Below are 13,754 nucleotides of genomic sequence, written 5' to 3'. Positions count from 1 at the left end.
AGCAGCCGAGTTAATCACCAGATGTGAGCCGCAGGCCAATTCGGTAAGGTGTAAAAAAAAAAAAAAACCTGCGGGATAGGATCCCCCTATAATTCCAGACTCCATGGAAACAGCGAGGAGACGCAGAAGGGGTGGTGTGCGAATCCTCTTCCCGGTGCGGTTCGCTTATTATCGCGAGTATAATTGACAGAGTGGGTTAACGATTCAAAGTAACGTCTTCCGCCTTATTTAAACGCGACCGGAATTCGGGAATCCACCGAGTCACCCCGATGCGATTATTCATGTATGCACATTTCCAATTATTTCCCGCTCAACAGGGCTGTCAGTCACACTGTTGGATTTAGCCTTGATATTTAAACTGCATTCAAGTGAAAACATGGGACCGGGGCCCAGTATATTTACCCCTGTGAGCCCTTTCGCATGACGAGGGGCAAAAGCCGACCTCCAGCCATCACCGCGAATATTTTTCAGCAACACACAGTTGGTCCTGTCACTGTATTCATTCAAAAAGGAAGGCAGAAAAAGCTCAATTCTCTTTTAAGCCATAGGCTGGTAAGGAAGTGTGGGCAGAGATTGCAATGGATAGCACAAGGGTAGTGGGAGGGGGAGGGGGTGATGGGTGGAAATGGCCAGATGCAGAGGGCCAGTTTTTGAAATTTTGCCAGGACGGCAAGGTCAGCAACCTTGGCCTTTCATTACGTTTCACAGGATGTTTAATGGCCACAGAACCAGGCCCCTGAATTAAGGTCTTTCTCAGAGGACTGTACCCAGTATAGGGCAGTGGCCCCAATCACTAAACTGGAACATTGGATTTAAAACAATCCAGAGAGAAGATCGCCCCCTACTGGCTGACTAACATCACCTCTGACAGAAAGCTGTTCATTGTCAGGTCTCCTGTCCAAGTTCTAATCAAGCCCAGCCCCTACTTAGCATCACATTTTTGGCAAAAGCAGACTCGATATGGAGCGTGGCTTCAAGCCACGTTGGAATCGCTCCCCCCCCCCCCACCCCCCCCCGCCCCCCGCTTCCCTCTCAGTCATCAAGCGGCATATCATTTGACAAACAGGCATGTTTTCAAAAATGGCTTCTGGCCCGTGTGAAAAACGAGCCTCCCACGCACGCAGCATCCAAAAGCCCCAAAACTCGACGCATCCGTTTCGATTCTGGCCGGAGCGCCGCTTGTTTATTGTTACCGAAAAATTGGCAGCTCCCGGAACCGGGCCCGGGAAGGGGCGTGCAGGTGGTTCTGTGCAAAGTTCACCTCTTTGCATCGGGGGTGGGGTCCGGAGACCGCGCCCGGGCTCGGCAGCTGTAAATAACAGCTTGCTGGCTGGCGGCAGCGGCGGCGGCGGCGGCGGTGGAGGAGGTATATTCCAGCCACTTCCCACGTTCCAGCAGAGGTAATTAAGAGAGGATTACGCGTGGAACGCGTTCATAAAGAAATAAAGCATGGAGGAGGATCTGCAATGCAGCTGCGGGAGGAGAGAGAGCTAATGAGAAAATATGGCAGGAAACGCTGAAACGCGGTTTCGCACGCGCTCAGATCGATTTATCTCCCTAAATGAGAGGAATCAGTGAAGAAGCCCTCGCTGGTCCAAAAAAAATAAAAATAAAAAAAATAAATAAATATGTGTTCTTGCCTTTTTCTAATCACCATAAAAAATATATTCAGGATTGACACATTAATTTGTGCCAAATGTATGTCTGTAAAAAAAAAAGCACGAATTGTATTAGTCATGAACAGAAGCCACAGCGTTCGTAATAATATAGCAGGAGTGAAAACACATTACAGATTAAGAGGCATATTAACTGGAGTCTGAAAGCAGCCTGAGCGTGTGGTGATTGAGGTTTAACCCTCAGACGTCTTTGGAGTCAGCAGGTTGTTAACTCAGTCAAGAACAATGTATCAACAACGCAGCTTCCGGATTTAAACAACGCAGCGCATTAACTGTGGATAGCTGCAGAGACTTGAGCAAAGTCACACTGCCCTAGCTGCACCAGTCATGGACTACACAGGAAAAACAACAACAACCCCGAAGGTGATTGGTGGACACTATTTACTACCAGGGGCTCCAGGAAGAATATCCACCAATCGCGATGGGCGTTGTTCTATTGGCCGTTATCAACATAGTTTATGATTGGTGGAGCTCCTCTGTTTTCTATGAATAAGGTGATGCTAAGGATGTTCTACCCCTATTTGATTTTTCCTGCCCTGCCTTAAATATGGAGGCCCAGCCTTGACTGCAGTGTTCAGCCTTTCTCACGTCCTCTCGAACCCAGCAATATACACCGCACAAGGGAGACGTCAATGTGGACTTCAAGCTTCGATCGGTCAAGCGTTCGAACCCTGGTTTGGGAGTCATAGCAATGCAGCTTATTTGTTTAGAAGCAAAACGGCGCAGGGCCGTTTGAAAATATTGAATTAATTCCAGCAGCGCGTACATACACAAAGCCAGTCCGCGGCAGGTCCTGGCCCTTACGCCGGCTTCACTGAGCCTGTCGTGGCTGTTGTTTTAATGCAGACCGATGCCTTAATCACTGGACTGAAGGCTCGGTTTCGCTGGGGTATAAAGTAACACATGAAAGCAGCTCTTGCGCATGTGGGCTTCCTCAGGACCGGCATCCGTCTCCATCTGCTCGACCAGAGCTCCTCATGCCTGCCCAGCAGAGCTCACTCTCATTCAAAATCCATCAGACTTCCTCATTAAATATTGATAAATATTATAGTATGGAAATAAAGCTGGAGACTTCAATGAGCGGTGCTGTAGAAGGGAGGGGGGAAAAAATCGGTCTCTTATTGCTTTGGAGATCTTCACGAATAACTGATTCCAACAAAACAGATTCTCGGAGAAGTCTTGGCATGCTCTTATACGAGTCTGTCGGTTTACATTTACATTTATTCATGTAGCAGATGCGCTCATCCAAAGAGGATTATAACAAAGTATATAAAACAAGGTGAGGTGAACGCCAGAGTGTACACACATATTGACTGTGACACAATCAAAACAAAGCATCTTCGCGAAAAGGAAAAAAGTAATGAATTAAAATAATGCGCCAATAAATATTCCGTCAATCGTACGCGGCGTCCTGGAAACGGAACCGCTAACGCAGGCTACAGCCGTTAAATCTGAGCTCTAAAATACTGCCGCTGTGACGAGGCCCCCGTGTTTCTAACTGAAAGTCTCCACGGAGGCTTCCGGTCGTGGGGTGAGAGGTGCATGATGGGATATCGTTATCTTGATGTTGTAGCTTGTCATGCCTTCTAGTTTGTCTTAGTACAGGTTAGGTCAGTGATGTTCACTGTGTGTACTGGACTTAATGTGTTCACGGCTATAAATTACTGTACAAAATGAGTATTGTATGAGTATCGAACCTGTGTTCTGTAGTTGCTCCAATGACCTTTGGTATGTACTTATAACATAACATAAATATAGCATAATATAATTTTGAGAGAACAGGCCATTCAGCCCAACAATGCTCGCCATTTTCCTAACTAAATTAGTGCTCTGCTCACCTGCAGACTAGCTAGTCCTCATTGTACGTCACTTTGGATGAAAGCGCCTGCTGAACAGATGTGATGTAATGACGTAGCGGGTACCTGTGACGGCCGAGCCAGTGACGGGCTCGTAGGTCACGTCGCCCTGCACGGTGATGAGGGTGACCGTGTACAGGGTGGAGGGCAGCAGGCCGCTGAGCGTGGCCTGGGTCTTGGAGCCCTCCAGCGTCACCTCCAGCGTGTCCCCACCGTCCTGGGGGCTGTAGTTGAGGATGAACATGTCGGCGGGCGGCGCCGGCGAGCTCCAGGCCACCGTCAGCGAGTACGAGGTCACGTCGGAGAAGTAGAGCTGCGTGACCGGGCGGAACCCTGGAAGCCAAACGCCATCGGTCAGGGCGAGAGCGGGGGGGGGAAACGAGCAGCGCCACCTGGTGGGGTGGAGGAGTCAGCGCGTCTCTGGGGGGAGGCCGCTAGCCGGAGATGATGGGGGGTGACAAGAAGCAGCGGAAAATGACATGACGAGCACTGGCGCGGCGTCAGAAAGGTTAGTCGCAGCAAGGACTGAGGGATTCTGGGAAATGATGACGTAAAAAGGTTGAGTACTGGAATGGTCAACTGCGGTGACAGCTCCATCAGCAGGAGGCACTGTGGCTGTGGACAATTGTGACAGTAGAGCTGTGACAGGCGAGAATGTGGTAATGATAAAAAAATAATAATAATAATATAAAAAAAGAACTGAAGCCCCTGGAGAGTCCAGGTGAAATTTTAGTCAAGCTGAGGCTTCCATGATCAAGCTTCCTTTCAGGGAATAAAGGAGAGAGAGAGAGATTGAGAGAGAGAAGGAGAGCGAGAAGGAGAGACAGCCTTTTTCAGCTGAACAGATGAAGGACCCTTAAGCCGATGTGATGAGCAAAGGAGCATGGTTTCCATGGCGACAGATGTAAACTTACAATGCACACACAGGGCACACGCATGCACAACTACCTGAAGGAGAAAACGAAACCACACTTATGTCTGTCACTGCTCCAGGCTGGGAATCGAGGCTAGGCACAGCTCCCTTTAAAGAAATTTCCCTGAAGGGAAGGCTACTCTTACACAACAGTTTTTCGGTGTTTTCTGGAAGGATTCCCACTGCCCATGTTGCTCGAAATGAAAAGCTTGACTACGTGATTTTATTTTTTATTTTTTTGTTTATAATTTATGTTCATTTCTCACAGGACGCAGATATACAGAAAGTGGTTTGAACCGCCTGCATTGAACACTTCAGCTGGGACCCTGAATGACTGGTAGCATAGGCAGTACAGTATCCATAACCTTATTAATTACTGAAGTGAGGTTTTTCGGCTGCTGAAAACGGAGCCATTGATCTATTTCCCTTTTGCACATTTGAAAAATGAACAGTGCGTAGACCTACAAGCGCACAACTGGCTGGACTGCGGTCCTGCAGTATCGTGACTGGGCGTGCCTCCTGAATACAAATCACTCGGCGCATAAACAATTATGCAAATTGTGACAGGTCTCTTTTATATGTCCAGTATGCAAATTTAGACTGAAAGGCTTATCGAATTCAATCCCCGCGCTGCAATGCGAGGTATTAGAGCAAGGTGTGTGTTCAGTGATAATGTAAGTCAGAATGCTGCATGCGTTCAGCGCTTGATATTAGTGAAGGTATGGGTTTATTGTTGCATATTAATCCAGGTACATGGCTAGTATACGATATTAGCACAAGTACATGTTCAGTGTTAGATATCAGCACAAGTACTTAGTCACTGTTAGGTATTAGCACGAATACATTCAGTGTTGGGTATCAGCACAGGCACATGCACTGAACTTGATATTCACCCCATGTGCTCTGCAACGTTGGATATTACAAGCACAACACATTTTACTTGAGTCTGAATCTGAAAATGTCTCAGATCTAAAAACATTTTGTCTCACAGTACTGTTGACTCTTGTCTTTAGAATTTTCTGGAAATGCTAATCCGCATACACATGCACCGATGCCTTCAGCAGATAAGAGCACTGTTAGACAGGCGCAGGACACGGGGACCACCAGCAGATAACAGCACTATTAGACAGGCACGGTGCACTGTGAAGACCCGGGGTACCTGTGAAGGCTCGGGTATCTGTGAAGGCCAGGGGTTACCTGTGAAGGCCTGGGGTACTTGTGAAGGCCGGGGTACCTGTGAAGGCTCGGTACCTGTGAAGGCCAGGGTTACCTGTGAAGGCCTGGGGTACTTGTGAAGCCCGGGGTACCTGTGAAGGCTCGGTACCTGTGAAGGCCAGGGTTACCTGTGAAGGCCTGGGGTTACTTGTGAGGGCCAGGGTTACCTGTGAAGGCCTGGGGTTACTTGTGAAGGCCAGGGTTACCTGTGAAGGCTTGGTTACCTGTGAAGGCCCAGGGTTACCTGTGAAGGCCTGGGGTTACTTGTGAGGGCCAGGGTTACCTGTGAAGGCCTGGGGTTACTGTGAAGGCCTGGGGTACCTGTAAAGGCCAGGGTTACCTGTGAAGGCCTGGGTACCTGTGAAGGCCTGGGGTACCTGTAAAGGCCAGGGTTACCTGTGAAGGCTGGGTTACCTGTGAAGGCGTCGATGGTGGTGGCCGCACTCTGTTGCCTGCCGCGCTGGGCCGCCACGGTGATGGTGTACTCGGTGCTGGGCTCCAGCTCGCTCAGGGTGATGGCCGACCGCTCTTTGGGCACGGTCACCTCCGTGGTCACGCCGGCGGAGGAGGTGTAGGTGATCTTGTAGTGGTCGATGGGGCCCTGGACCAGCCCCCACAGCAGGGAGATGCTGTTGTCGGTGGAGGCCGTCACCGTCAGGTCCATGGGAACGTCCAAGCCTGTGGGGGAGGTCATGTGATCTGGGAGCTACCAAATATGGGCGCCGCAGGGCGGAGCTACACAGATTCCATAGACGGCTCTGATGGACAGTTTCTGCACTAAGTTCCAATTCCAATTCCAATATACTTCTCTCAACAGGAATTTCCAGCACTATATTCCAGTATAGAAGACATGTTTCTGGTATTGATCGTGGTCCCATTCCATATGAACATTTGTAAAATGCATGAAACTGGAATGTTCAGGCTATGATTTTGGTATTCCGTCACATGCTTATAGTAGTGCAACAGAATGTTCAAAATAAACGGCTGAGTTTCTGTTATGTCCATAAAATCCAGCAATAATCTACAATATATTGATTTTTTCTAGCGGCCCCATTCTGTCAAAATTACTTTCAGTGGTAACAAACAGTAGTGTCTTCCTTTAACATATGAATTAAACTAACGGTAAATTTATTACATTTGTATAATAATCAGCAAGCATGATGAAAACACTGTAAACATGGTGCTTGCTGACACTGTTGACAATCTAGCTCAAACATCTTCATCATAATACAAGAGAGGTGACATATGCTAGCATTAACAATTCATGAACAACAGAAGCTAGGCTGTGTTTACCTGCAATGTAATCAACACAGATGGACACATGGGTATTTTTCCCTACACAGGAGCCTGAGAATTGACGCTATTTATTCTTCCTCGTACTTTCTACTTATTTATTTATTTATTTTTACTGGGATCTATTCTAGTGCTGTGAATTAAAAAAATTTTTATGTGACATTTTTAAAATGTTTTTATCCCCTTTTCCCACAATTTAGAATGTTCAGCCACATCTGTAAGCCACTCCCACCTGTACAAAGTTTTCCACCGATCACACACGAGGACGCCAGTCCTCTGTAACACAAATTGCCATTACCTCTTCACTCCGGAATGTGTGATCGGAGCTTTTCCCAAAAGGAGGACATTCAGTCACTATTCAAGCTCCCTGAGGACAAAGCTAACCTTATAACTACACAGGAAATGTAAAAATGCATCTGCACCCAAGCATCATTTAGGAAAATAACTATGCAGCTCCTCAAAGATCTAATTTATTACACCCCTCCACCATTTAACTTACAATCGCACGTACTTCAAATTACTTCCATTATGTGTCTCAAAGAACCCATGATTTTTCCGCTCTTGCAGATATTGTCCATGGCTTGATTAATGGTTTTAGATAAAGCTCTTTTTTTCCAGTTCCACCCCATTCTTTCCACCCTTTCCTGTCCTGTACATTAAATGTAACTGCACCGGTGATGTGTTGCTCTGCACTGGTGTACAGAAGAGGCAGACACTCACCTGTCCTAGCGTTCATTGTTGCTGGGGAACTCTGGTTACCCCCCAGGAGGGCAGATATTCCGATTCCATACTCCGTCCCGGGCATCAGGTCTATGGTTGAGTGAGGGAGGGTTGGGGGGGGGGGGGCGAGGGAGGGAGATAGTATGTTACAGTACGCATTTCCACTTAATTGCTGTTCCAAATGTCACACGTCGAGTGTGTGGGGAGCGATGGTTCTGAGGATATTTTAAACACTAAAGTTGATGAAACCCTCTTAAACCCAATACACCTTTACCGAGTATTCGCTAATGAGTTGCCATGATACCGCACACAGAATAGCGGGGCTGAAAAAAGGAGCAATTACCGTATCGTATGAAGAGAAGAACATAAAAAATTTACAAGTCATATAGATGAGATTCCGCATAAGGAAATTCACTTGTGCCACTTCACACAATTAAAACAGAGTCCTTTCTGTATAATGTGAAACCTAGGGACAAATATTCATGAGCATTGCGGTATGAGTTTTCAAATAACATCCTTTTAGAAATCCCATTAATTATACAGGCTAGGGAAAATATGGTGTTCGTCAATATGTTTTCTCTGGAGTTTTGCTAGCATCCTCTGTTAAAACCAATAATTATTCAGAGCGAAAAATCAATTTGACAACTGGTGTGCTTATCAGTTAACAGAAAAAGCAGAACGCCCGCATTGACTGCAGTGGCCCTTGACAGGGCCTTCCGCAGGTTGGACTTCATCCAGACGTGCTCTGGTAGGCACCCGGCTCCACTTAACGGAGAGAGGAAGACAGGGAATTACAGCCAGGAGGAGCCAGGAGACTCTGCGTCTCTCTGTCTCTCTCTCTCCCTCCTTCTCTCTCTCTCTCTCTCTCTCTCTCTCTCTCTCTCTCTCTCTCTCCCTCCCAATTCAATTCAATTCAATTCAAATGGCTTTATTGGCATGACGTAACACTGTACATATTGCCAAAGCAAGCGTTTAGACATTGAAAAGCTAAACATTAATAAGAAAACATACTACAGTAAATAGAAAATACAGTGGATGGAAATACACTCTCTCTCTCTCTCTCTGTCTCTTCCTCTCTCTCTCTCTCTCACACACACAACACACACGCACACACACCGGCAAAAAGCACACTGCAGCACAAGGTTCCTTTAGGATCTTCTTTGCTGGTGAACTCTTGTTGAACTCTAACTGCCCATGTGTATATATGTATGCACAAAGTATATACAGTTTATATGAGTAACATGGGAATTCTAAAGTACTCTGTCTGGAAATGATATCACACTAAACATTGTGCTGTGTATGTATTTATTGCTGTGTATGTATGTATGCATGTGTGTGTGTATGTTCGTACGTATGTAAGTATGTATGGATGTATCTACGTATGTATCTATGTGTGCATGTTCTGTATGCTTGTAAGAGTAGCACCTTCGGTACACCTCTGGAGGTAAATGGCGACAGAACGGGATGAAATGAGACAGGTGAACCCGAAATGAGACAGGTGAACCCGCTCACCTGTGAGCGTGGTCTTGGTGGTGGGGCCGGCGTTGCGCGGGACGATGATCTTGTCGTACTGGTCGCCGGCGAGCGTGCTGTACACCACCTGGTAGAGCTCGGCCTCCGCCTCGCTGTTGTCCCACTCCACCTCCAGCGCCGTGGACGTCCGCGACAGCACCCGCAGGTTCTTGGGCGCGTCCAGCTCTGAGAAGAACGACAGAACTACAGACGGTTGGGGAACTGAGACCAGGAGTCGCCAGGAGTCGCCCGCGTCACATCCACGCTCACATCCCTGCTCTGTCCGCTGAGCTGGCCGCTACGCTAGCCTCTATGCCGCGGGGTGCGCAATAAATCCCCCAGCCAATCAATTAGCAGCACTTTGCACACAGAACAACTGACCCGTACGGGAGGATAAACAAAAAGCCTCCCTCCAGATGCACATAAATCACACGCTAAGACACTTAGCTGCACTTATCTGCACAAGGACTGTCTAAAAAGAAATATTATAACGGACATGCGCTGCAGAAATTTCACACAATAACTGGCCTTGTCCGAACAATAATATTTCACCATAATGTAAATAAGTACTCAGTGTACTTATTTGTCAAATGTCTCGTGTCAGAACTGTTTTTCTGCACGAACATTGGCGATGATGATGATGGATAGGCATGCAGTTTAAATGACAAAATGCTTAGTAGTTACTACGCAGCTCTGACCAGCATTTCTTCAGCACTAACACCGGTACTAATGATGGGTGCATATGTAGAGTACACAGTGCTTTGTAATGAACAGTCTCAGAACAGTTTATTTTTTCTCCCGCGTGCCAAACCGAGCAGACGGCGGTGCCCGTTCCGGCCGGGCGGGCGGGGTCGGGGTCGGCGCTCACCGGTGGTGAACTCCGCGGAGACGGCGTCGCTCTCATTGCCGCGGCGGACGCCGCTGACGGACACCTCGTAGCGCGAGCCGGGCCGCAGCACCTGCAGCGAGTACTGGCTGAGCGCGGGCTGCAGCCGGAAGGTGGTGCGGGGCCCCTCGGCGCCCAGGAGCCGGTAGCGCAGGACGATCTGGTCCACCTTGGCCTTGGGCGGGGCCCACTCCACGAACGCCACCGTGTCCGAGACGTCGCGCACGACCAGGTTGCTCGGCCCGTCGATCACTGCGGGAGGACGGCGCCGTGTTTTTAATCCGCACTACGCGTGTTACAAAACGACTTTTATATAGCGGCCTGGCTAGACCCTCCCCCCACTCACCCCACTCACCCCCTCACACACACACAAAAGCAAGCCTGGGGTGGCAGGACAGGGCCGAGGGCAAAGGTCCCCTTGGATATCGTTCAGCAAGTGTCGCTTCGGCACGGAAAGTTCCAGGACGTAATTGCAAATTGAGAAAATAATAATCAGCACATTATCAGCGGTGATAGTAAAACACCTCTCGACAGGTGCGTAACACCTCATCCCGATAGCAGTGTCGGTTATTTGTGGCGTCGTCACAGCGAGCGATTCCGCAGATGAATAATTCATGCGCTGCGCAGGAGAGAAACATCACAGAATCGCAGCCCTTTCTCGAACCGCTCGAAGGATATAACAAGCGCAAAAAAGCAATGATCACAAGAGCGCTTATCTGTCTAACGCTCTCAGAGGGACGCTAAGTGATGCAATGATGTTGTTCTTTAAAAAAAGAGCGCTGCTAACAGTCCCTGTGTGAACCAGAGAAACCTCTGCCACTTCGGTTGAGTGGGTGCATGGGGGGGGGGCACGTGCAAGGACTGCAACTTGAGAAAATAAAGTTCATTTTAGTAGGGAATTTACCAAGAGCAATTACGCACAGTACATTAACATGGGGGGCTCGAACAATGCCATGGCTATTAAAAGCTAATCTTTTCCCCCCACGTTTTCACGACGTCAATTAACCAGCGATAGCCTTTTGATTCCGGAAGGGCAATTGCGGCGGAAGATTCCGGAAAGAGAGATCTCGCTGCCAGACGCAGCTGTCAAACCCGAAATACAAAAAGCCAGAAACAAAGGAATCTCGCCCTGAAGAGAAGATTTAATGCCGCAGGAGCAGAAGCACGTGTCTGTGCTGTTCCAGGAAATCTTTTATCTCCTCCAGTATTTCTTCTTTTGCCTGACACTGCGGCCGGGTTTTGAGAAGTCTTTGGACATCTCTGAGGCGCACTTGTGTGGAGAAAAACGCTCTCTTTATTCCAATGTGCAACTCTAACACCCCGGGATGCCTCCGAGCAACAGCAGCAGCCAGAATGCTGCTCAATGCTACACTTACACACTTAAATAAAGCAAACACCATTGTGTTCCAAGTTGTCAATAATTTTTTAACTTTAAATTAATTGTTTATATGCTCCTGCATTACAGAAACTCTGCCAATTTTATGCAGCCTCATATTCAAACTCCCAAAATAGGTGTGCGGAGTCTAATCACCAAAAAATCAGAGGCTTCCATTCACATTGCAGTTCATTTGAGGTGCGTCTGATTAATAGATACAGACAAAGGCTTTATTGAGCATGGATACGCTTGCATTGTTACGGGCGCAAATGAAATCCCCTAACTCACAGAAAAGCAGCTCTCAGGCAATCTTGTCGGGCCAGTTGTTCAGAAATTACTCTTCCTGCTGAGAACATTGATTTACTCACACAAACATTCCTATCCCAAGAAATCCAAAGAGCATTACATTTTTTTTAAATTATTTTTTTAAATGTTTTATTTATTTATTTTTTTAAATATGGTGGCATGTCTTTGGCAAATTATATCAGGGTTTAATAATACAATTGAGCAATTTTCAAAAATGAACAATCGTAGCATTATTAACCTCTGAGTTAGATATTTTTTTGAGCGCTGACACTGTTTCTTTTTTATGACCTATTATTCGGAGTGAGCGATACAAACAACATTAAATGCTTTTTTTTAAGCAGGTGAGGTCGTGGTGGTACATCTGTAAAATGCATTAGTGAACACTGGAGAGTTCTGTATTGAAGTCTAATAGCTTTTCTACTGATTGCTCTGGCAATAACATTGTCTGTTTCACCGGGGGGTTGGGGGTGGGGGTGGGGGGCCGGGGGCATCTGAACAATCTAAGCCAACCTGGCTCAACTAAAGCCATTTATAAGACATTTCCAGAAGAAAAATCATGACAAATTTTTAAGTTATTATTCAACGCCGCATGCATTCATAGACAATCACAAAACATCACATTTGATTGTAAACTGTGTGTAAGAACGTTTCGTAGGAAAAGTTTGACATTCATCATTTTCTTCTTATCTGTATTTGTTAATAGCTGTTTCCTTGTGCTAATCACACGAACAGGATGGCACATAAAATTTACAAACAGTCAGCATTCATCATCTCATGCACCTGGGATATGCACAAAAGCAATCGTGAATCCCATATTGGTTTTTCTCAGGAACATTTTTAAGAACAAAAGTAAGAACGATTTAAGGAAAAGTTTTGTGAATGAGGTCCACTGAGAGCACTGGTCCCTTCCTTTAAAGTAATGTTTCTGAAACATGGTTCGAAAGACCAAGATCAATGGTCTGTAGGGGCCTGCCCGTAAAATAAAACGTGCATGTTCAAATACTGAAATATTAAAATCGACAGTTCTCCACCTCATAAGGTTTTGTTCCATGACTTTGGAATATATAAAGGCAAATCAATAAGACTTGAAAGAGTCGCACAAAAATATACTCATTTTACACAATAATACACATTGCACACAGACACATACAGTCTCTCTCACACACACACACACCCAGACACACGCACACACACCAGACAAACGGAATGTTTATTTGGCTTTCCCAGAATTTTATGTACATTTGCACAATCTGTAATTTGTGTAGCAGGACATCCCAGACTCAATAACCATTTTTGAAAAAACCTTTTTTTCATTTTCCATTTCTTAGAATCAGTAATAAATCTTCACTAGCATAAATGATTCAGAAACTCCACATCTGTCTTACTCTGACAAATAAGATATCTGCAGCGTGCATGAATTATTAATTATCATTCATTAATAATCGATAGCACTTGAATTACTACCAGCAGTGACTCTTGAGGACATTAATGGGGTTTCCATTGCAAGAAATGCATTCTGGAATGTTATGAAAAAGTTTAATTGAATTTAATCCTTGTGTCTTTTACTGTCAGTCTGAGGAATTTCTGGGTGAGGTTTACATTAAGTGCATAATTGCTGGCAGACTGACCCATTCATCAATGTGACATTTCTCATTAGCTGCAGCTGTGTGTGACTCTTGAAATATGGGGGGACTTAATTACCCCTTCGGTTCACTGAGATGTGAAGATGGTGGGAGAGACTCCAGAGACAGACGGACGGACAGAGGGACAGATGGGCGTACAATCACAGATGTGCAGACAGACGCAGGACAGAGATGCAGAGAGGGGGAAGGCACAGACAAACTCGAGCACGGACACAAACAGAGTCACAGACGGGGAAAAGGATACAGACAGAGACTGGTGGGGCCGAGGAGAGACTCAGGTACGGACCACTGGCTAGAGGCAGCAGCGGAAACAGAAGTGAGAACGACCACAGCAATCGCCATGACAGCGATTACACAAC

At 46.6% G+C, this 13,754-nt stretch overlaps 1 protein-coding gene across 4 annotated transcripts in view; it reads right to left on the bottom strand.

Annotated features, from left to right (window-relative positions):
• tnr (tenascin R (restrictin, janusin)) overlaps positions 1 to 13,754 on the bottom strand; it is a 177,871-nt gene that overhangs the window by 32,513 nt on the left and 131,604 nt on the right. For 2 of the 4 annotated variants that reach the window (XM_064341665.1, XM_064341666.1), the window contains 5 exons: positions 10,054 to 10,323; positions 9,186 to 9,389; positions 7,674 to 7,763; positions 6,075 to 6,338; positions 3,599 to 3,865 (listed from right to left, as the gene is read on the bottom strand). In XM_064341665.1, coding sequence (XP_064197735.1) covers positions 3,599 to 3,865; positions 6,075 to 6,338; positions 7,674 to 7,763; positions 9,186 to 9,389; positions 10,054 to 10,323 — 1,095 coding nt within the window. The remainder of the gene's footprint in view (positions 1 to 3,598; positions 3,866 to 6,074; positions 6,339 to 7,673; positions 7,764 to 9,185; positions 9,390 to 10,053; positions 10,324 to 13,754) is intronic. The other 2 variants (XM_064341667.1, XM_064341668.1) reach the window with 2 other exon arrangements.

The sequence above is a fragment of the Anguilla rostrata genome, chromosome 6 (genome assembly GCF_018555375.3).
Source record: "Anguilla rostrata isolate EN2019 chromosome 6, ASM1855537v3, whole genome shotgun sequence".
Taxonomy (NCBI): domain Eukaryota; kingdom Metazoa; phylum Chordata; class Actinopteri; order Anguilliformes; family Anguillidae; genus Anguilla; species Anguilla rostrata.
This window is presented reverse-complemented; position numbering and strand designations above follow the sequence as displayed.